The 25,294-nt window shown below is 39.0% G+C and overlaps 1 protein-coding gene across 3 annotated transcripts in view; it reads right to left on the bottom strand.

Annotated features, from left to right (window-relative positions):
• Positions 1 to 22,525, bottom strand: part of LOC101106641 (cytochrome P450 2C19-like) — a 46,194-nt gene extending 23,669 nt beyond the window's left edge. For 2 of the 3 annotated variants that reach the window (XM_060405034.1, XM_004020049.5), the window contains exons 1-6: positions 22,329 to 22,525; positions 21,000 to 21,162; positions 20,679 to 20,828; positions 11,809 to 11,969; positions 10,301 to 10,477; positions 2,284 to 2,425 (exon numbers count right to left, since the gene is read on the bottom strand). In XM_060405034.1, coding sequence (XP_060261017.1) covers positions 2,284 to 2,425; positions 10,301 to 10,477; positions 11,809 to 11,969; positions 20,679 to 20,828; positions 21,000 to 21,162; positions 22,329 to 22,496 — 961 coding nt within the window. In that variant the 5' untranslated portion in view covers positions 22,497 to 22,525. Of the gene's footprint in view, positions 1 to 2,283; positions 2,426 to 10,300; positions 10,478 to 11,808; positions 11,970 to 20,678; positions 20,829 to 20,995; positions 21,163 to 22,328 lie in introns of those variants that run through there. The other variant, XM_027960329.3, reaches the window with a different exon arrangement.
• Positions 22,526 to 25,294: the final 2,769 nt, after the last annotated feature.

Here is a 25,294-nt window from a genome sequence, read left to right as displayed (position 1 = left end):
ATTTCTGCTTTATTGACTATGCCAAAGCCTTTGACTGTGTGGATCACAATAAACTGTGGAAAATTCTGTGAGAGATGGGAATACCAGACCACCTGACCTGCCTCTTGAGAAACCTGTATGTAGGTCAGGAAGCAACAGTTAGAACTGGACATGGAACAACAGACTGGTTCCAAATAGGAAAAGGAGTATGTCAACACTGTATATTGTCACCCTGCTTATTTAACTTCTATGCAGAGTACATCATGAGAAACACTGGGCTGGAAGAAGCACAAGTTGGAATCAAAATTGCTGGGAGAAATATCAATAACCTCAGATATGCAGATGATACCACCCTTATGGCAGAAAGTGAAGAACTAAGGAGCCTCTTGATGAAAGTGAAAGAGGAGAGTGAAAAAGTTGGCTTAAAGCTCAACATCCAGGAAACTAAGATGGCATCTGGTCCCATCACTTCCTGGCAAATAGATGGGGAAACAGCGGAAACAGTGGCTGACTTTATTTTTCTGGGCTCCAAAATCACTGCAGATGGGGACTGCAGCCATGAAATAAAAGATGCTTGCTCCTTGGAAGGAACATTATAACCAACCTAGACAGCATATTAAAAAGCAGAGACATTGCTTTGTCAACAAAGGTCTGTCTAGACAAGGCTATGGTTTTTCCTGCGGTCATGTATGGATGTGAGAGTTGGACTATGAAGAAAGCTGAGCACTGAAGAATTGATGCCTTTGAACTGTTGTGTTGGAGAAGACTCTTGAGAGTCCTTGGACTGTAAGGAGATCCAACCAGTCCATCCTAAAGGAGATCAGTCCTGGATGTTCATTGGAAGGACTGATGCTAAAGCTGAAACTCCAATACTTTGGCCACCTGATGCAAAAAGCTGACTCTTTTGAAAAGACCGTGATGCTGGGAAAGATTGAGAGCAAGAGGAGAAGGGGACGACAGAGGATGAGATGGTTGGATGGCATCACCGACTCAATGGACATGGGTTTGGGTAGACTCCAGGAGTTGGTGATGGATAGGGAGGCCTGGCGTGCTGCAGTTCATGGGGTCGCAAAAAGTCAGACACGACTGAGCAACTGAACTGAACTGAACTGAAAGGGTCGTGACTGGGACAGCTACGTTTATCAGCCTATTTCTCCCTCTCTCCTCTTTGATTTTTGGTACTTCTAAATACTGAAACTTACAGGATGGTAAGGACACAAATGACTCTCATTATACAACTTTCTCTTCTGACATGTAGGCCATAACTTCATTCTCTGTCTGACTTCACTGTCACCTCTCAATATACTCTGTGTTTCAAAAATTTGTTGAAGATGTGTTATCTGCCTCTCCAGTTTCAAAAAGCTAACTCTGGCCTGTTAACAGGCTATGGTCATTTTACTGAAATCCTAACACAACAGAAGATCATATGTATTTCTAAACTGCTGTTCACAGCTGTTAACTCTTTAAAGGTTAATTTCTAACAAAAAGTTATTTGCAAAGGATAAAATTATTGACCCCAACCCCCACCACTACCAAATTATTATTTTGGTAAGAAATATTTTCCTGGAAATAAACTTCCTTACAAATAAAATTCCTTTATATGCACATCTTAAACCAATTCCTTGTCAATATAACTTTTTTAAGCACTCATAACACTGAAAATTTCATAAGGCAATCTCACAAAATTTCCAGGATTTCCATTCATGTTTCAATAAGCAGAATTTCCATTTTCTGTGCCCTGGCTTTAGAACGCTGCATTTTCAGAATAAGGAAACTCCAGAGTGATCTTTCCATAAGAAAGCCATTATACAACTGCAAGCCAACTCATGCTGGGTATGCCTGCTACACATGACCTCCCATGAAATCCAGATGCTGCTGTGTTGATTTCTCTACCTTTCAGTGTCTTCACTGCTGTCATCCTGCTATATTATGTAAAAATGTCCCATTACTTTCCCGTCACTACATCTGAAAAACATTAAGGTGCTCAAACAGAGATTTAAGGGCTTCCCTGGTGGCTCGAAAGAATCTGCCTGCAATCCAAGGGATTGCCTGCAATGCAGGAGACTGGGCTTGATCCCTGGGTCAGGAAGATCCCCTGGAGAAGGAAGTGGCAAACCACTCCAGTATTCTAGTCTGGGAAATCCCATGGACAGAGGAGCCCAGCAGGCTATAGTCCATGGGGTCTCAAGAGTTGGACACGACTTAGAGACTAAATGACCACCATAAGAGAAACAAGGTGGAAAGCACTCCTAGTCTCTTTCCAATATCTTTCCTGAAATCACCCTGCCCACCATGTTATCATACCTGTGACCTCTGGGTGCTTCAGCAGGAGGAGGAGTCCATATCTCAGCGTGGTGCTCGTTGTCTCTGTCCCAGCTCCAAACAAATCAGATACAGCGATTGTCAGGTTTTCAAATGTATATTCTGACTGATGATTGTGTTTTTCCTAGGAATGATTTGATTTTTTAAAAATTAGTAAGCATACCAAAAGCAGGTAAACATGACCCATTAACAGGTAAAAAACAAATTGACACAAATCATTCCTGATGAACCCCAGACATATTGGATTTACTCAATAAAAACTTTAAAATTCATGTCTTAAACCAGCTCAAAGAGCTGAAGAATACCACATACAAGAACTAAAGCAAATCAGGAAAATATATAAACAAGTGGGGAATAATAAGAAAAGTATTATACAAAGGAACCAAAGAGAAACTTCAGAGCTGAAAAGTACAATACCTGAAATTAACAACAGCAAAAAAAATTACCAGAATTTTTCAACAGCAGACTGGAGGAAGCCCAAAAATAAAACATCAAACGTGAAGCCAGAACAGAAATTTCCTGTGAATATCAGGAAGAAAAAGGAAGAAAGAAAAATGAACAGAGCCTGAGACACAACTGGAACTCAAACAAGTATACCAACATCCACTTAATGGGAGCCCCAGGAAAGAGAGAAGAAATAAAAGATAAATATTTGAAAAAAGAATGGCTGAAAACTTCCAAAATTTGGTGAAATACATGAATGTATGAATAAAAGAAGCTAAACAAACTCCAAGAATATTGAAGCCAAAAAGACCCAGAGCAAGACGTATCAAAACCCAAAACTAGAGAATGTTTGAAGCATCAAGGGAGAAGTGACTCATCATGTACAAAGGACCCACAATAGCATAATGTATCATTTTTCTCCAGAAACTGTGGGAACCATAAATCAATGGAAAGATATTAAGCCCTCAGTGTAAAAATGTCAACCAAAAACTCTATATCTGGCACAACTATCTGTCCACAAAATAGGTGATAGAAGACATCTCCAAAATAAAACTTAAGGGGTTCTTTTTTAAAAGACGGGGTCTACAAGAAATGCTAAAGGGAATCACCTTTCAGTTTAAAATAAAAATGTATTACATGATAATTCAAACCCAGAATGACAAATAAATATTTTTGTTAAAAATAATAAGGTAAGTAAATACTAAAGCTAATATTATTGTATCCTAGTATAAAAACTCTTCTATATTATTTAATAAAAAATTGAATAAAAATCATTAGAAATAGCTGTTCTAGGTAGAAAAGATATAAAGGTGAAATTTACAACATCAACAAAATAAAGGGAGATGACATTGGTTGGGAGCAGAGTTAACATATGCAATTTGAAGCTACTGTGGAAGCAATTTATACTGGACTGCTATACATTTAGGATGTTAACAGTAATCCCCATTATAAGTACTAAGAAATCAATTGAAAAATAACACAAAAAAATTGAAGAGGGCATTAAAAAAGTGCCTGCAAAAGTGATCAAACAAAAAATATGACTATAATGGAAAAATTGAGAAACAGCAATCATAAAATGCATTAAAGCAAAAAACAGCAGAACAGAAATAAAACCATTAATATTAAACTAATCCTTCAAAATTAATTAAAGTGATTAGTCACTTTGACTAAAACTCACAATTTAAGACATATATTTAAAGAACAAAATTTTAAACTGTATATATAAGCTATTATATATCCATAATATATCCATGCATGTATAGAATATAATTCAGGCATGCAAAAGAAGAAAATCCTAACACCTGTGATATCATGAAGGATGGCCCTTGAAGTTATCACAGTAAATGAAACATATCAGATACAAAGATAACTACCATATGATCAAACTTACATGTGAAATATTTTAAAAATCTGATCTCATAAATACAGAGAACACATTGGCTGCCAGAGATGGGGAGTGGTCAAGATGAATAAAAGAACTCAAAAGGTACAAAATTCCAGTTATAAAATAAATAAATCATGGGTAACTACTACACAGCATGATGACTATAGTTTATACTGTATTGTATCTCTGAAAGTTTCTAAGAAAGTAAATCCTAAAAGTTCTCATTACAAGAAAGAAAACCTATAACCATGTGTGAATGAATGGTAACTACATTTATTATGCTAATCATCTTGCAATATATACATTTATTGAATCACTATGTTGTACATCTATAACATATTTTATGTCAATTCTTTTCAATTAAAAACTGCATATTGTCTATAAGAAACCCACTTAAGACTGAAAGATACAAATATGTTGAATGAAAAAGAGAAAAAAAGATTTTGCAAGCAGTGAGTCACCAAATACAGCAGGAATGTTAGAAAAAAGTTAGATTTTAATCAAAAAGAAATTAAATGGAACAAATGAGAATGGAGTGTTTTTTTACTGGATCAACAAAGGTGAATTCTTCAAGATGCTATAAATTACACATCTATATGTGTGCTTCTCCAGTGGCTCAGCAGTAAAGAACCTGCCTGCAAGTTCAATCCCTGGGTTGGGAAGATCCTATGTAGAAGAAAATGGCAACCCACTCCAGTATTCTCACTTGGGACATCCCATGAACAAAGAAGCATAACGGGCTACAGCCCATAGGGTCACAAAAGAGTTGGACAGGATGTAGCTACTAAGCAACAACAATAACAGCATCACCTATGTGCACCAAACAACAGAGCCACAAAATAAATGAAGCAAACATTGAAATAATTGAAAGGATAAATGAAGAGTTCTATAATAATAGTAGGAGACAGGCTTAGTATTACACTAGACACAGTGAAGAAATAATCTATGAACTTGAGGATACCACCGTAGAAACCTCTAAGACACAGAGAAAGAGACTTTAAAAAGAGAGACAGAAAAAGGAAAAAGCAAACCTAAGGGCTATGAGACAAGTTCAAAATGTGTAACATACTCATATTGGGAAAGCCAGAAGGAAAAGTAAGAGGAAAAGAAGTAGAAAAAATATTTGAGACAATAATGAATCAGAATTTCCCCCAAATTAGTATCATACACCAAACTACAGATCTAAGAAACTCAAAGAACACTGATTAAAATATTGCCAAAAAACAAAAACAAATCCTACTCTAGACATATATTTTCAAACTACGAAAAGCCAAAGGTAAGTTTAAAATTCTTAAAAAGCCAAAAGTAAAAAGTGCCTTGCTTAAGAGGAAAAAGGATGAGAAGTATTCTGACTTTACCTCACATACCTTATAAGTAAGAAGAGAGTGGAGTGAAATATTTGAAGTGTTGAGAAAAAGAAACCACAAACCAAGACTGTGTACCCTGCAAAATGATGTTTCCACAGAAAAAGAAAGGAAGAACTGCTCAGATCAAAAAAACAAAGAAGTAATCTGTTACCAGCATGACTATCTTGCTAGACGTGTTAAAAGAAATTCTTTTGAGAGAAGGAAAATCATATCAATCAAAACCACATCTACATAAAGAAATAAAGAATTACAAAGAAAAGAATGCATAAACATAAAAAAGTTTTCTTTTCCTTATTCATAACTGATTTAACAGCTAAAAGTTCAAAATAACAACAATGTATTCGATGGAGTAATGCTTATGAAAACATCATATATAAATATATATATGCTTATATACAGGTGGAAGGAATGACAGCATGCTATTAAGGGATGGAAGGGAAGAATTAGAATTATTTTGTTACTATGAGATAGTTACACTGACAGTGAAATGGTGCAGGAATAATGAGGTGCAGGAAAAACACAGGACATGACCCTGTGTTTGTGTTTGTTTCCTTAATGAACAGTGACGTTGAATGGACCCTGTCTCACGCCATATAAAAAATTTAACTCAAAATAGATGAAAAATTTAAATACGATACACACACATCATATATTTAATGTCTAACTCAAAGAAACTCACAGAAAAAGAGAGCAGAATAGCAACTATCAGGAGTTGGAGTGGGAGTACCAAGAGAAATAGAGAGATAATTGGTCAAAGGATAAAAATCTCCAGGTGTGAGATGAATATGTTTGAGGTGATCTAATGTACATTATGGTGATTATAGCTAATAATACTGTATTATACACTTGAAAGTTACTAACAGAATAAAGTGTTAAATGTCCTCACCATAAAAAAAGGAAATAGTAATTATGTGAGTAGATAGAGGACTTAACCCAATGCTAGTGTGGTAACCCTGATGGCTCAGACGGTAAAGCATCTGCCTACAATGCGGGAGACCCAGGTTCGATTCCTGGGTTGGGAAGATCCCCTGGAGAAGGAAATGGCAACCCAATCCAGTGTTCTTGCCTGGAAAATCCCATGGATGGAGGAATGTGGTGGGCTACAGTCCATGGGTCGCAAAGAGTCAGATACGACCGAGCAACTTCCCTTAGTGTGGTAATCACTCTATAATATGTACATGTATCAAATTAACACACTGGCCAGTGCTTTCTGACAACCTGGAGGGGTGGGATGGGGTAGGAGGTGGGAAGTTCAAGAGGGCGGAGACATATATATATCTATGGCTGATTCATATGTGTGTACATATGTATCTGTCTAATATATATCATATTTCAATAAAATTAAAATGTTAATGTATCAAAAGCATAATGAAAGATGTGAAATGACAACCAATATGTTGGAAAAACAGCTCAACAACAATGACAAGGAACCCAGTTTTAAAAAGGCAAAGGACTTAGATAATATTTCTCCAAACAAGAAAAGATATTCAATGTCACTGTTCATTAAGGAAACACAAAATATAGTCACAACCAGATACAATTTCACATTACCTAAGCAAGCTTTAATAGTGTTAGAAATTAGAAAGTAAGTACTGGCAATTATGTGGGAAAATAGGAACTCTATACATTGCTGGCGGGAATAGAAATGCTGCAGCCACTGTTGGAAAGTCTGGCTATTGCTCAAATGTTAGACATAAAATTACTAATATCATATGTCTTCTCAATTCCACTCCAAGGAAAATATCAAACAAAAAGGTAAATGTGCCCATGAAGAAATTTGTGCACAAATATTAGTAGCAGTATCTTTCAGAACACCCAAACAAAAACAACACAAATGTTGACCATTATGTGGATGCATAAAAAATTATAGTACACACATACAATTGAATATTATTCAGCCATAAATGAAAAAAACAAAGTGCTCATACATATTACAACTTAGAAAATACTCCAAAACTTAATTTTTGGAGTGAAAAGAAGCCAGAAACAGAAGGGGTGATTTATGAGTCCTTTTATACAATGAATCCATAAAAGGCAAATCATAGAGACATAAAGCAGATTAAGTTGACACATGATGGGGTGGAGAGAATGAACAGCAATCATTTAATAGACATTATATACTTCTGTACAGTGATGAGAAAGTTTTGAAACAAGAACTGGTGATCACACAACATTGTGAATGCATTAAATACGACCAAAATGTACACTCTTAATTGTATGGCATGCAGAAGATACTAAGAAAGGGTGGCAAGAATACACAGAAGAATTATACAGAAAAGATCTTAATGACCCAGACAACCATGATGGTGTGATCACTCACCTCGAGCCAGACATCATGGAGTCCAAAGTGAGGCAAGCCTTAGGAAGCATCACTACGAACAAAGCTAGCAGAGGTGATGGAATTCCAGCTGATCTATTTCATGTTTTAAAAGATGATGCTCTTACAGTGTTGCACTCAATGTGCCAGCAAATTTGGGAAACTCAGCAGTGGCCACAGGACTAGAAAAGTCAGTTTTCATTCCAATCCCAAAGAAAGGCAATGCCAAAGAATGTTCAAACTACCACACATTTGCACTCATCTTACACATTAGCAAAGTAATGATCAAAATTCTCCAAGCTAGGCTTCAACAGTACCTGAAGCAAGATCTTCCAGATGTTCAAGTGGATTTAGAAAAGGCAGAGGAACTAGAGAGCAAATACTCAATATCCGTTGGATCACAAAAAAGCAAGAGGGTTCCAGAAAAACCTCTACTTCTGCCTTATTGACTATACCAAATCCTTTGACTGTGTGGATCACACAGTTGGTGGAAAATTCTTCAAGAGGTGGGAATACCAGACCACCTGACCTGCCTCCTGAGAAATCAGTATACAGGTCAAGAAGCAACAGTTAGAACCAGACACAGAACAACAGACTGGTTCCAAATTGGGAAAGGAGTACGTCAATGCTGTATATTGTCACCCTGCTTATTTAACTTATATGCAGAGTACATCACATGTAATGCCAGGCTGGATGAAGCACAAGCTGGAATCAAGACTGCCAGCAGAAATACCAATAACCTCATATACACAGATGACACCATCCTTATAGCAGAAAAGAAGAGGAACTAAAGAATCTCATGATGAAAGTGAAAGAGGGGAGTGAAAAAGTTGGCTTAAAACTCAACACTCAAAAAATGAAGATCATGGCATCCGGTCCCATCACTTCCTGGCAAATAGATGGGGAAACAATGGAAACAGTGAGAAACTTCATTTTCTTGGGTTCCAAAATCACAGTAGATGGTGACTACAGCCATGAAATTAAAAGACGCTTGCTCCTTGGAAGAAAAGCTATGACCAACCTAGACAGCATATTAAAAAGCAGAGACATTCCTTTGCCAGCAAATGTCCATCTAGTCAAAGCTATGGTTTTTCCAGGAGTCATGTACAGATGTGAGAGTTGGACCATAAAGAAAACTGAGTGCTAAAGAATTGATGCATTTGAACTGTGTGTTGGAGAAGACTCTTGAGAGTCCCTTGGACTGCAAAGAGATCCAACCAGTACATCCTAAAGGAAAACAGTCCTGAATATTCATTGGAAGGACTGATGCTAAAGCTGAAGCTCCAATACTTTGGCCACGTGATTTGAAAAACTGACTCATTGGAAAAGAGCCTGATGCTGGGAAAAATTGAAGGCGGGAGAAGGGGATCACAGAGGATGAGATGGTTGAATGGCATCACTGACTCAATGGACATGAGTTTGAGTAGGCTCTGGGAGTAGGTGATGGACAGGGAAGCCTGGTGTGCTACAGTCCATGGGGACACAAAGAATCAGACATGCCTAAGTGACTGAACTGAATTGATGTGAATTTCACCTTAACTTTTCAAATAACATTATTCCATAAATTGGCCTAAAGATTTCACACAATCTCTATAAAAATCACCACTGATTTCTTTGCATAAACTGACAAATTTATCCTAAATTTAAGTGGCACAGAAAAACCAAAACAATCTTATGAAGTGACAAAAATTAGAGGTCTCACACTACTCAACCTCAAAACTAATTACAAAACTAGTAATTAAGATGTCCAGATGATATGCCACTGATGTAGAAACTGGCATTTAGATTACTGAAACAGATGCCAGATTGCACAAATGCTCAAATTATGAGTCAGTTGATTTCTGACAAGGTTGCCAAGATAATTCACGTGGGAAAAATGGTCTTTCCAACACATGGTGCAGGGTTCATGCTCACAATCGTACAACTCCATATCTTTGCTAATCCATTTACTTTACACTCAATTAAGGCTTCTTCTGTCCACACACCTACTCTTTGCCATCACATGCCTATGAAAACAGCATCATACATACATCATCCATCCATCTCATATTCCCCCCCTTGTCCTTCGATGCAAGTATGTTGATCTATTTGCAACTACCAGCCAAGCAGGAAGCCCAGTTAGATCTAGTTATTCTTCTTTATTCCCTTTACACTGTGTGCTATGATCATGTTCATCATCATATTATACCATGATATTTTGTTACTTTTAACTAGTTGTTATCAGTGTCCAATTCACCTATGACATCATTCTGTTCTTCCTTGGGTAGATAATTAGCACCCAAAGAGCAAAATCAAGGTATTTCACTTATTTAATGACCAAATATTACATCTTCTTAATGGTTAGCATAGATTCATGCATACAAGTACTAAAAATGCTCGTCAGCATTGCTTGCCAGACCACTGAAACATCCCTGGTAAATACAGAAGATTCAATGATCTATAAAATGCACAAGTAATCAAATAATTCATCTGTCTTTAACCTATTACCTGCTCCATCTTGATCAGGAAGCAATCAATAAAGTCTCGAGGATTGTTAATATCCAGGGATGCTTGGTGTTCCCTTGTTTTCTCCAAAACATAATTTTTTACATAAGCAATATTTGTAGAAAATTTTTTATAACTCCATGGGAAAAAATCAAGGAGCACAGGGAAAATATTGAGGACCTAGAAGAGAAAACTATGTTTTATTAAATAAATAGCTAAAACTTACATGCCAAGTCCTGGTTGGAAACTGTAGTATAAATATTAAAATAAATATGGTCTCTAAATGTTGAAGAGTATTTTTAGTATACAAATAACATACTTTTCTATGCTGATAGAAGTATTTCAAGGAGAAAATTCTGGTCAGAAATCAAAAATAATAATCATTTCTATACCTACATATCATGTTTCCAGTAAGAAAACATCTTTACATCAATTCTCCCTGGTTTTTACATCAGTTCTTCTCTACAACCATGAAATAAGGGTTTGCACAAAGGACAATGACTCACATTTTGTAGATAACAACAGAGGTTAAGAGAGTTTGCACAGCCTGATACAGAGCACAGAGCTGGTCCCTGATGTTTCTACCTCTGTCTCATAGACCCAAACATAAAATAAGTATTTTATTAATAGGACTGAAAGGCTCCTAAGTGAAGAAAGTGAAAGTGAAGTCGTTCAGTCGTGTCCGACTCTTTGTGACCCCATGGACTGTAGCCCACCAGGCTCCTCCATCCATGGGATTTTCCAGGCAAGAGGACTGGAGTGGGTTGCCATTTCCTTCTCCAGAAATGGTCCTAAAGACACCATGAAACTCAACATTTTAGGGCTAAAGTAACTAAGCACCAGAGCACTTAAGTGACCACTGTAAGGTCACACCACTGTCTTTTAGGCAGAAGGCAGAACATGTCAGCTCAGTATAGGATACACCTGTAATGTTGGCTTGTGTTTCTTACACCAAAATTTAAAAAAAAAAAATCCCATTTTTTTTGTCATCCCCAAAGCAATTACCTTGTCAGTTAGGATGCCAACTGAAGCATCAAACAGTCCTAACCTAGTCAGTGTTTCCTGGCAGCACTCTTTCACTCAAAGGAGATATTCTCCTCCTTCCTAAATGCAGGTATTTCTGCCAACTAAGATGGTGAAGTAGTAACTAGGTGGAGACTGAATGACAAGACTTGTGAGTAATGGAAGCCTTTCCATAAGGGCCTGGAAGTCCTTCTACTGGTGTGGGCATGCTTTGGGGATGTTACCAAAGTAGTTTATAGTAACTGGGCTTTGAAAATTGGTAGAAAAACCACTGAACAGTGTCAACAGGACTGAATTGTGGGTATGTTTTTTCCTGTCTAACATTAAAGGGCTCAGCCAGCAGCCCCAGATGAGCACTCCGTGATGCTAAGCTCTGGGCAGGGTTGTGCTCTTCACACTTTCACCCCACAGCTTGGTGTATAGAGATCTGGACCTCACGGGGAAAAGAGAATAAATGATTCCTCCAGAAGAAAAGCCACTGGACTCACCTGCATCCATGGAGAGCCCAAAATCTTGATATTTTCATTTACTGTTTTCATTAGATTTAGAAAACTCTGATCTTTATAATCAAAACGGTTCTGAAAAATAATGGAGCAGATCACATTGCAGGGAGCACAGCCCAGGATGAAAGTGGGATCACAGGGCAACCCTGAAGAATAACAAACATTTAAACACATCACCAAAACATACGAGTGAAACACTTTATCTCTGAAACAACACATAAACTGTTAGAAACTTTAAATCAATATTTCTTGTACAAATCCCTTAACAGCAAAATATTCAAAATGCAAAAATTGACACATCACTTTTACCTTAATCTGAAAGACCATGTTAACCTATTTAAAGAAGGTTTATCTATTTATTTATCTTTAAATTGTATTGATGTATAGTTTATTTACATTGCTAATTTCTACTGTACAGAAAAGTGTATCAGTTATACATATATATATATTTTTCTATTTTTTTTCCATTATGGTTTATCACAAGATATTTAATATAGTTCCCTGTTCAAGACAGTAGTACCCTGTTGTTTATCCATTATATTTATAATAGTTTACCTCTGCTAATCTAAACCTCCAATCCTTCCCTCCCCCACTGCTGGAAACTACAAGTCTATTCTTTATGTCTGTGAGTCTGTGTTTTTCACAGATATATTCATTTGTGTCACATTTCAGATTCCACATACAACTGATATCATGTGATATTTGTCTTTGTCGTTCTGACTGACTTTATTTAGTATGATAATCTCTAAGTCCATCCATGTTGCTGCAAATGGTGTTTAAATAATTTTTTTTAATCAATCCAGGGACCTTCCTGGCTGTCCAGTGGTTAAGACTCCATGCTTCCACTTCAGGGGGTGCACGTGGGATCCTTTGTCAGGGAACTAAGATCTCACACACCATATGGCACAGCCAAAAAATTTAAAATAAATTCAATTCATATTCACTGCCTTTTCTTATGTTTTTTTACCTAAGGCATCTGTTAATTTGAAGGGTGAATGATGAGAACACCGAAAAGACCATTTTTGTATCATTTAATTACTAACATTATCAGTGCTGAGTATCATAAACACGTGACATAGGAAAATGAGAACAGTTAGGGACCTCAAAATGTTTTTTATATAATGAATAGTTGAAAGAGTCATGTGTAGAATCAGCAATGAGGAAGCCAAAGAGAGAGAGATTGTAGACTTCATGTACGTGAAAAAGCAAATGTGTAAAAGCAGGAAGAATCCATGCTGTAGCAAAAGAAAAACTAATATGAGTGAACAATTATTATGAACTGGATTTTTTTGTCCAAAGTAAATATAAAATATAATTTTTATATCAAACATAAATCCCAGATAAGTGAAACCAGAAAAGGTTAATTGGTAAATGGAATTTCTTTATGTGTCATTTCAATGTTAAAAAAATTTCCTTGCTTAAGAAATAAATGACCTTCATTTCCAATAACCATAAAAATTAATTAATTTAAGCAAGGCTGCATTATGTAGACCTCTGGGCTAGTCTTCTGTTTACCCAACAGAATATTAAACTTTGATAAATTTAAATTTTTCATCATTTACATCAAGTTTATTATATTTCCAATGACGAAATTATACTAGAAGAAAAGTTTTCTTTTTTGGTAGGAGATCTATAAAATAAAATTGGTGCAATCAAACAATCAAAGAAAATTCTGGGACTTCCCTTGTGGTCCAGTGGTTAAGAATCTGCTTTGTAATGCAAGGAATCCAGGTTCGATCCCTGGTTGGGGAGCTAAGATTCCAAAGGCCCTGGGGCAGCCCTTGTGCTTCAGTGAGATTTCACATGACACAGTGAAGATTCTGCGTGCCACAACTAAGGCCTGACGCAGTCAAATAAATAAATTAACTTTTTTTTAAATTCACAATAGAGAGATACAATATTCACATAAATAGATGTGATTAAAGATTACTTGAATCAAAATACAGTAAGGAGTGACATCAGAATGATGGTGTAAGAGGAAGTCCCAGCCTTCCTTTCCCCATAGAAACACTGGTTTAGCAATGATATGTGGATTAAAATTTCTTTATGAGACTTTAAGAAACTTTTAAGAAGTCACAATACCATAGGCCACTACGAAGCTGAAAACAGATACAATAAAACTGATAAGAAGTGCAATATCACTTCACCTGCATCAACACCTCCCGCCCCCAAACCTCAATGATGAGGCAAAAGAATGCCCCAGGTTGTGATTAACCCAGGAAAGAGATGGATGAAGCATGCATTCAGTGCTGTAGTGGGCTGCTTGAAGAAGCGGCTTCTGTCCTGCCTCACTTGAAGTGCTGACAGAACTGGCATAGTCTGGATGTCTGGAATCACTGAGAATAGAGGGTGAGAGAAGTGATTTGCTGTGACCAGCATGGCCTGACACAGTCTAAAGAAGGTGCACTACTTGAGGCTCATCCACTAATGGGGGGAGAGGAGTGGAGTTTCATCCAGTGTCCTGGTTTTTTTGGAAGGCAACTCAAAGGACTGGTAACTGTCTAACCTGATTCAGGGCATTGAAGGGGAGCCTACAGATTTTGGATGCCACTGAGAAAGGGAGGGTGGAAGAGCTTGCTTCTGTTGAACCACAGAGCTTTCAGTGTGCAAACAGATAACAAAGAGGGCAAGAGAGGACTAGCTCCTGAGAATGAGCTTGGCAAGCTTTCCTAGTCATGAAATTCTACACACAAGCCCACAGTAGTTGCGGCCACCAAAAAAAAAAAAAAAAAACAGGTTTCAGAAGGCCCCAGAATCTCCAGCCAAGATGCTTGCTAAGTGTTTTTGCTCTATATAAAGCTGATCCATAAAATCTGGAAGAGGTAGCTATTTTTTCAAGTTAATGAATCTAAACATAAAGTCATGAAACATACAAAGAAGCAGGAAAAATGGCTCAAACAATGTACAAAATAAATCCCAGAAACTGATCCTAAAGGAATGGAGTAATATCATTTATCTAAACAAAGTTTTTATCAGAAAGTGATGCAGGGACTTTCCTAGTGGTCCAGTAGTTAAGATGTTGTGCTTCCAATGCAAGGTCACTGGTTTGATCCCTGGTCTGGGAACTAAGATCTCACATGCCTCACAGTGAGGCCAAAAAAAAAAAAAAAAAAAGTGACACAGATGTTCCACAAACTCAAGGAAATGATGCATGAACAAATGAGAATATCAAGAAACAGAATATATTTCTTAAAAACAACTGAAATCTGTCAAGTTGAAGAATACAATAAGTCACATAAAATTTTTGCTCAAAGGTAGGTCATTTGCTATTACTCAGAAGAACAAAAGGAAAAAAAAATATTTAAAAGAATAAAGAAAATACAAGGGACTTACGGGATATCAACAAGGGGATCCATATACACATTGTTGGAAAAGAGAGAGAGAAAGCTTATTTGAAGAAATAATGGCAAAAACTTCCTACATCTGAGTGAAAAACTGACACAGATTCTAGAAGGCCAATACATTCTAACTAGGATGAACAAAAGAAATTCACACTGAGATACATTATACTCAAATTGTCAAAATCAGAGACAAGGAGAGAATTTTGATAGCAGCAAGACAAGTGATATGTCAGATACAGTAGAACCATCATAATACTAACAACCGATTTCTAAGCAAAAACATTGCAGGCCAGAAAGCAATGGGATGATATACTCAAAACGTGGAAAGAAAAAAGCTATCAACCAAGAATACTCTATCTGACAAGACAATTTTTCAAAAATAAAAGACAAATAATCACTTTCTCAAATAAACAAAAGCTGAGGGAGTTAATCCACACTAGACATGACAGGGTTTCCCTGGTGTCTCAGGGGTAAAGAACCCTCCTGCCAATGCATGAGATGCATGTTCAGTCCCTGCATTGGGAAGATCCCCTGGAGAAGGAAATGGCGACCCACTCCAGTATTCTTGCCTGGGAAATCCCATGGACAGAGGAGCCTGGTGGGCTATAGTCCATGGGGTCTCAAAAGAGCTGGACATGACTTAGCAACTAAATAACAACAACAACAAAGACATGTCTTAGAAGAAATGCTAAAAAGGGTTCATAACGTTAAAACAACAGAACACTGAGCAGCAACAGAAAATCACATGGAAGTATTAAGTTAATCATCATGTTTTGTGCTGGTCTCAGCCTATCAATAACCAAAGGTATAGATAAACTAGACCTTGTGATTCTTTTTATGACTGCAAGAAGTCCTTCAGCAAAAGTCATCAGGAAACTTTGAAACATAGAACTTTATTACCAACAAGACCTGGATATTGCCAACACACGTGGGAACACACTGTGAGGTTGTGAGTGGAGTGACAGAGAGTGACAGCTCACACAGTGGCCCGGAGTTCTGCTCTCACTGGGGTAAAGTTCAGGGCACAGGGTTTCGAGGGCTCATTATGGGTGAATTTAGAACATAGAAAGTGGAAATACAAAGCACTGAAAGTGAGAAAAACAAGTAGCCAAACGCTTGTCATTGAAATCATCCAAGAACAAAGGAGGTTCAGTGGGAAGAGCTTTTTAGTCTCCTGGCTAGCTTGTGTTTATTTCAGATAACCACCTTTGAAACGGATGCTGTTTGGAAACTGATGCCTTGGCAATCACAGCTGACATCAGGTATTTGCATTACAAAAAAGAAAAAAAAAAAAACCAGAACTGTCTGAGTTTAAACTACACATTAGAAAATGAAAATCAAAAGCAAGAGGTAGCACCTCACAATCCGGCCATTATCAAAAAAGAAAGAAAGAAAGGGAGGAAGGAGGGAGGGAAGGAGAGAGAGAGGAAGAAAATAACAAGTGTTGATGAGGGAGTTGAGAAATTGAACCCTATGTATACTTGATAGAATGTCCATGATTTACTATGAAAAACAGTATGGCCATTCCTCAAACAATAAAAAGAAATTTACCATATTACCCAGCAATCCCACTTTTGAGTTTTCACACAAAATAGCTGAATCAGGATCTTAAAGAGATAGCTGCACTCCCCTGAAACATTCTAAAGGTCCATCAACAATTACAGATAAAGTAATGTGGGAGGAGATTGGCATAGATGGCAGAGCAGGAAGATCCTCACCTCCTCTCATGGACATCCCCAAACTATAACAATATACAGAAAAAAGGTTTTTTTCTGGTTTCATCGATGAAAAAAAACCAGAACCCACCAGAAAAGATCTTCAACAAATAAAGATATAAAGAAGAAACCACAAGGAGATGAGTAGGAGGGGTGAAGTAAAGTACCACACTCCCACATAAGCACAGCACAAAGGCAAGAAAAATTACAATTGCAGAGACTGCCTCAAGAAGTGAGTTTTCTGAGCCCCACACTGGGCTCCCCAGCCTGATGGTCCTGCAATAGGAAGATGAATCCTGGAATGTTTGGCTTTGAAGGTCAGCGGGGCTTACTTTCAGCTGCCCCAGGGGGCTGAGGAAATAGAAACTCCACTCATGAAGAGGACATACAAAATCTCACATGCTCTGTACCCAGCATAGAAGCATTCATTTGAAAGAAGCCTGGGTCAGACCTACCTGCTGATCTCGAAGAGCCTCCCAGAGAGGTCGGAGGCACCTGGGGCTCACCCTGGGACCATAAATACTGGCAGGAGCCATTTTGGGGAGTTTGTTCTGCCACATGGACACTGGTGCTGGCAAGTGCCATTTTGGAATCTTCCCTCTGGCTTAGCATCATGACCCAGCCCCCTCCTACCTCCCAAGAGCCTGTAGGCACCAGGACTTGCCCAAGGCCAAGCAGCTACCCACCAGCAGAGCGGCTGCCTTAAGATTCTCTGACCTCACAACCACCCCTGTACACAGCCCTGTCCACCAGAGGACCAGGACTCAGCTCTAAACAGCACTGCACAAGCACCAGACCCAGGAATCCCAGGGCCCTACAATCAGAGAGCAAAGGACTCAGCTCAAACACCACTGGTCAGGCACCAGTGCCAGAATCCCCAGCCCTACCCACCAGCAAGCCTGCTCTTGTCAGACAAGCCTCACCATTAGCATGTGGATAAGAGCCCCCGGACAATGACAGCCCCACAGCATGCAGACCCAGTCCACATACCAGTAGGTTAATGGTGGCTTAGCTGGTAAGGAACCTACCAATGCAGGTGATGCAAGAGACACAGGTTTGATCCCTGGGTCAGGAAGATTCCCTGCAGAAGGAAATGGCAACCCACTTCAGTATTCTTGCCTAGAAAATTCCATGGATGGAGGAGCCTGGTGGGCTACAGTCTATGGGATTGCAAAGAGTTGGACACAACTGACTACACATACATACAATAGCACCAGCTAGGCCCTGGCTCTGCCAACGAGTAGGCCTGCCCTAGCCTTGTGACCAGCCTTTTGCAACGTGAGTGGACACCAGTCACAGGACTCCCACAGGCCTACAGTCTATGGACCAGCCCAGTTATCATCAGGCCAGTGCCAACCTGCTGGACTTCAGACCCGCCTAGGCTCAGCACCAGCCTCACCCACTGGTGGACAGACACCAGCCCCAGAGCACTGTAGATTTTGGACCCAACCCACCCAATTATAAAAGGCCAGCACCTTTCCTGTTGCCCCAGCCTCAACAACCAGCAGGCCAACACAAGCTTCTGAATTCCCCCAGAACCCACAGCCTGCTGTGTCAGGAACCAGTCTCACCAACCAATGGTCCCATTCCAACTCTGGGATCCTTGGGCCCCTTAGGCAGATTCCAGAATCTGGCTCTGCTCGCCTGGGCCAGCATGTGATCCAGCACGTGGCTTTACCTTCCAGTGGTCAGGCACCAATCCTAGGATCTCATGAACCCTGACTCACCCACTAGTGAACCAGCACTACCTCTGGAATGCCCCAGGGTTCCACAATTGGCCACTTCTTGGGACAGCACAGCCAACCAGCAACTGGCAGCCTCTGTACAAGGCAGGAACAGTCAACCAATCTGACCAAGGTCAACCAGGACTACAAGGTTGCCTACAGTAGTCAGCCCACAACAGAAAGACAAACACAGTCCACATGCGGGAAATCCTGATCAATATAGCTCTAATGATGAGTGGGCAGTGTGTTGTTGGGACACATTGGACGTATCCTAAAAAACATTATTTCTCCAAGGTCAGGAATTATAACCAACCTACCAGATATACAGAAATAAAAATAGCAAGTTAGGGAGAAAAAATGGAGCAACAGAAGAACATGTTCCAAAGTGGAGTGGAGATATATAATCTACTCAAGAAAGAGTTCAGGGTAATGATCAATAAGATGATCAGGGATTCTCTGGTGATCCAGTGGTTAAGAAACTGTGTTTCCACTGTAGAAGGTACAGGTTTGATCCCTGGTCAGGGAACTAAGATCCCACATGCCACATGACTCAAATGGAAAAAAAAAAGATGATCAAAGAACTTTGGAGAAGAATGGATACACTAAGCAAGAAGTTAGTAGATTTTAAGAAAGAATTGAAAAATATAAAGAACAACCAAACAGAGATGAAGAATATAATAACTGACATGAAAAATACACTAGAAGGAATCAAGAATAGACTAAATGAAACAGAGGAATGGATCACTGAGGTGAAAGAGTAGCAGAAATCACTGACAAGGAACAGAAAATAGGATGAAAAGAAATGAGGGCAGTTTAAGAGACTCTGACACCAGCAATCATACACTCACATTATAGAGGTTCCAAGAGAAGAAGAGAAAGATAAAGGGTCAGAGAACACATCTGAAGACAAAATAGCTAAAAACTTCCCTAACCTGGGATCAGTAACAGACAACCAAGTCCAGGAAACACAGAGTCCTGAACAGGTCTACCCAAAAAGCAACAGACCAAGATGCATTGTAATTAAAATGTCAGACAGTTAAAGAGAGATTAAAAGCTGCAAGGGAAATTTAATAAGTTAAAATTAAGGAAACTCCCATTACACAATCAGCTGACTTTTCAACAGAAATTCTGCAGGCCAGAAGAAAGTGGCATGACATACTTAAAAAAAAAAAATGTAAGGGATTGAAAGAAAAAAATCAACAATCAAGAATGCTCTACTCACAAGTTTCTCAATCAGATTCGATAAAGACAACCAATTTTACAGACAAGCAAGAGCTAAAAGACTTCAGCATCACCAAATCAGTTTTACAGGAAATAGTAAAGAGACTTCTCTAAGAGAAAAGAAAAAGCCGCAACTAGAAATGGGAATATTACAATGGAGAAAGCTCAAATATGCGGTAAAGGTAAATACACAGTAAAGTTATTTTTTTAAGTGTTACATTTAAATGAAGTCATAATTGAGAACTGCATTAAGACATACCTAAACGATTAAAATCCCTAAATGTCATTACTATTTGCTAGAATTGTAGCCTTGGGCCCTGAAGTGACTCTCAGACATATCTGTGAGGCTGTATGTATAAAAATTGTCCAATTAAATGAACATAAATGTCACTGTTTCATGAGTGTCATTCTCACCATAAGTGTGACACCCCCATAAGTGTTATTCTCACCCTGTCCAATTAACAAGTATTCCCTGGTAAAACGCTCTGGAATAGAAAACCCACTTTAATGCTACAGGAAAGACATTGTTCTTTTTTTTTTTTTCAGGAAAAGACTCAAAACTATACTTTGTGGTTTCTGAACTGAACACAAACCTCAGGATAGAGCATTATTAAAGCACATTTATACCCACACTGTGTGTACCATCATGGGACAATCCTATGACACACATGACAATCACAGACACACAAAAGGCCCCTGGCTGTCTGTGCTTCACACCCTCCCCACTTCATCTGAAGACTGACAACCACCACCCATAGGAAAGATGTGGCTGCCCCGAAATGTTGCCAAGGGCATCACCGGAGAGAGAGAGAAGACTGCTAAGGTCAGAGTTTACAGAGCACAGAATCACCCACCGTTGGTTTTCCGCAGCTCCTCCACCAGGCAGCGCGCTTCCTCTTGAACGCGGTCCTCGATGCTCCTCTTCCCCATCCCGAAATTCCGCAGCGTCATGAGCGAGAAGCGCCGGGTCTCCTTCCATGTTTTCCCGTTGCTGAATACGATTCCTGATGGGAGGGGAAACAGAATAGGAGGGAGGCCCTAGGGAAGGAGGAGTGAACTGACACTTGGGACACTGAGACAAGCAAGCTCTGCTGGGGGGCTCCTGAAATTCCCGTTTTTCACCCTGACCACCCCTACCCATTATTAAAGCTGAACATGTGCAAATACACACCTACCATATCCCTTAACAGTTCTTTGAATCACTGGGAAACTGCCTCTTCCAGAAAACTCCTCTCCCAAATCAATCAGAGCCTCCTTCACTGCTTCATATCCATGCAAAACTACCGTGGGCTTCATTCCAAAATACACAGTAAACACAGGTCCGTAGACTTTTGAGAGCTGGGAATGGAAATGCATGTAATAGCAAAAGAAGTCAATACTTGATAAATATTGTGCCTGATACAAAATGTGTTATCATTGTTCTATTATGTTTTTATTCTGCCACATAGCTTAAAATATTTCTTAATTCAATTCATAAGTATGATGGTGATGTTACAGATTCCACTTATGGATGACCTGAGATCCTGGATAATGGTCCAAATAACTGGTACACAGATTATAATTAATCCTCAAATCAGCACTTTCAGCAGGTTCATTTGCCCCACTATAAATAAGGAAACTAAGGTAGGGGAATTCTGGTATATTTCCAGCATCCCAGGGCTAATATATGGAGGATTCCTGTTTGAAGATCTTCATAATCACCCTCTGATCCTTGAGAGGAATGTAGCAGTCCTCAAGGCCCAGCTTTAAACCGTCAGCCAACTGACTGTTTCAGAATCACTCACACAGCATTCTGATTCTATAGCCCTATGATGAATACTAGAAATTTATCATTTCAAAAAATAAATTCCAGTAATTCCCAGCCTCGTTTGAAATCCACTGGTATGGCTAATACAGAAAGAGAGGAAACACCGTAGAGACAGTGCTTGGAGAGACTGCATCTCATGGAAGAACAGCATCTTGCACCCTGCAGGATTCACAGGGTACAGACAGCAGCTTCCTGCAGAATTCTGAGTGATGACTTCTTTCTTTCAATCACTCATGCTTGTCTTGATCCCAGGTCAATTCCTCTACATCAGGCACAATGCCCTTTTGCAAAAAAGTTATATTTTCCTGACTCTGGACAAAACACGCGGCTTACGTAGTATATGACTTCTGGAAGAAAATCTCGAATCACAAAATGCCAAAAATCAGCCCCAAATCATAGCAAATGGCTGTGAAACAAAGGAGGGAGGCAACACTCCCAGCTTTTAATACTTTATTATTTTCATTTTACCATACAAAGAGCTAAGTGTTTCTCTACTCGCAAAACACATTCCTTTTTCTTCTATTTATGACAATGATATACCTGAAAAGGCAAGAAAAGTGTCAAAATTTACAGGAAGTAATTTGCTTCACATTTACATATTTTGACTGTGCCCATAGAAATATATGTATTAGGTTCATAATTAGGCTTAACTTACTTACCATTTGCAAGACCCTGGAGAAGCATAAAATCTACTTACACTGGTTAAAGATTTGCTGATATTCTTAACATCTAGCTGAAAGATATTTCCAAGAATTGGGAGAGGAGTGGGGCCTGGGGGGAGCTTCCCTTTCCCAGAGCTCTGTTTCCATAGCGAGAGGAGAAGCAGGCAGGAGAGACAGAGCACCAGGACCACAGCCAGATCCATTGGCGCCTTCTCTTCTCGCTCAGATGACTGTGAGCCTGAAACCTAAAGCTTTTATGACAGTCCCTGCTAATTCAACTTGGGCCTCCCTGATATAAAAAGACCAATTAATTACATCCACTTTGCACTCTATTCTGAGTAGACTTTGCCCCAATGATAAAAATAAATTGTGCTTTAATCTTGTTTTCTCTGTGTCCAATGATCACTCTGGAAATTCCAGTCTAGCTGGTTTAGCTGTACTGGGATTGGGCCCGTGTGTGCATGCCAAGTCGGTTCACTCATACCTGACTCTTTGTGACCTATGGACTGTAACCCATTAGGCTCCTCTGTTCAGGGAATTCTCCAGGCAAGAATACTGGAGTGGATTGCCAGGCCCTCCTCCAGGAGATCTTCCCAACTCAGGGATCAAATCCACATCTCTAATGTCTCCTGCATGGGCAGAACAGTTCTTTACCACTAGTACCACCTGGGATGCCCTGGGATTGGGTCCAGTTATGGCTAATTGAAAAAAAAAAGGGGGGGGCTCCTAACTGTGAATTCAAATCAGTGACCAGTTGGAGATATCTCACACTGAGGACAATCAGTTTATCTTCAGTTCAGTTCAGTTCAGTCGCCCAGTCCTGTCTGACTCTGTGACCTCGTGGACTACAGCACGCCAGACTTCCCTGTCCATCCCAGCTCCTGGACCTTCCTCAAACTCAAGTCCATCAAGTCAGTGATGCCACCCAAAGATCTCATCCTCTGTCCTCCCCTTCTCCTCCTGCCTTCAGTCTTTCCTAGCATCAGGGTCTTTTCCAATGAGTCAGTTCTTCACATCAAGTGACCAAAGTACTGGAGTTTCAGCTTCAGTATCAGTCCTTCCAATGAATATTCAGGACTGATTTCCTTTAGGATTGACTGTGTTGATCTCCTTGCAGTCCAAGGAACTCTCAAGAGTCTTCTCCAGTACCACAGTTCAAAAGCATCGATTCTTTGGCACTCAGCTTTCTTTATAGTCTAACTCTCACATCCATACATGACTACTGGAAAAACCATAGCTTTGACTAGATGGACCTTTGTTAGCAAAGTAATGTCTCTTCTTATGCATTTTTAATTTTATTTTTTAATGTTTATTTTGTAATACTATTCCAACACTGGAATATTCTGTCCTTGAATTTGAAAGATTTTAAAATATTTTAATGTACTTACTGATATTACATTTGCCTATACATAAAATAGGTAATGATGACATATTTAAGAGCATTTACAAATCAAAATGCAGTAACTGTGGTTCAGGCATCCATAATGAAGCCACGCAGTCATTAGGTGTGTGTTTAGATAAGTTCCTGCATTACTGAGAACTTGAATTGCCAACTATGTCAAACTCAAGGACTCCACCAATCATTTCAAAACAGCATCTGCTACCAGGTGCTTGCTACAATTTTGTATTTTCAAAGTTCTCCACCCCCTTCACAACTATGTAACCATTTTGAACACCCCCCAAAAAAATTCTTGCTGACAAGTATCCTTACATCTTGTCATCTACAATTCTAATTCTTTTTTTAATTTAGTCTTAATTGAAAGATAACTGCTTTTCAATATTGTGTTGGTTTCTGCCATATATCAACATGCATCAGCCATAAGTATACAAACAATTCTAATTCTTCACAAGAAATTTATGTACCTTTGCAGTTTTTTGCATTTATAAATTTCCCCAGGTTGTAGTCTGGTAGAACACAATTTAAATGCTTCTTGGATCTGTGTCTCCTGGGCTGCAGTCATAACAAACCCCAAACAAATACCTCTTGGATTTCAACCAGATCACCATTCTTGGAATTTGTCATTAATATTAAGATAATTCAAACATCTCAAAAGACCAAAGATATATCAAGTAATTATATAAATAAATGTACATGACTTTTATCTTGAAAACTCAAGTCTACTCCACCAAAAATTAAACATTGGAAGGTAGAGATGGTAATTTTATAATTCTCAGTGTGGGAAAGGAAGATTCTGGGTGATTAGAAACAGCCAGTGTCATAAAGGTCATATTCAGTTCAGTTCAGTCAGTCTCTCAGGCGTGTCCGACTCTTTGTGAACCCATGAATTGCAGCACACCAAGCCTCCCTGTCCATCACCAACTCCCAGAGTTCACCCAAACCCACGTCCATTGAGTCGGTGATGCCATCCAGCCATCTCATCCTCTGCCATCCCCTTTTCTTCCTGCCCCCAATCCCTCCCAGCATCAGAGTCTTTTCCAATGAGTCAACTCTTTGCATGAGGTGGCCAAAGTACTGGAGTTTCAGCTTTAGCATCATTCCTTCCAAAGAACAGTCAGGACTGATCTCCTTTAGGATGGGCTGGTTGGATCTCCTTGCAGTCCAAGGGACCCTCAAGAGTCTTCTCCAACACCACAGTTCAAAAGCATCAATTCTCTGGCACTCAGCTTTCTTCACAGTCCAATTCTCACATCCATACATGACTACTGGAAAAACTATAGCCTTGACTAGATGGACCTTTGTTGGCAAAGTAATGTCTCTGCTTTTAAATATGCTATCTAGGTTGCTCATAACTTTCCTTCCAAGGAGTTGGTGCAAACATAACTGTGGTTTTGGACCATGAATTTTAAATCCTTATAACTAACCTCAAACACATCTTTATTTAGAAAACATTACGATCAGCACATTTTTTGCCAATGAGAAATAAGTTTGTTTATTCCTGTAGCATAAAAATCCATGCTTTGAGGTTCACCGAACTCTTGGAAAGCATTTTCTGCATCCTGCTGGTTGTGGAAGTGTTTTCCTTGAAAAAAGCTGTCCAAA

This window comes from Ovis aries, chromosome 22, assembly GCF_016772045.2.
Source record: "Ovis aries strain OAR_USU_Benz2616 breed Rambouillet chromosome 22, ARS-UI_Ramb_v3.0, whole genome shotgun sequence".
Taxonomy (NCBI): domain Eukaryota; kingdom Metazoa; phylum Chordata; class Mammalia; order Artiodactyla; family Bovidae; genus Ovis; species Ovis aries.
Note: the sequence above shows the minus strand (reverse complement) of the source record. Positions and strands in the feature narration are given on the sequence as shown.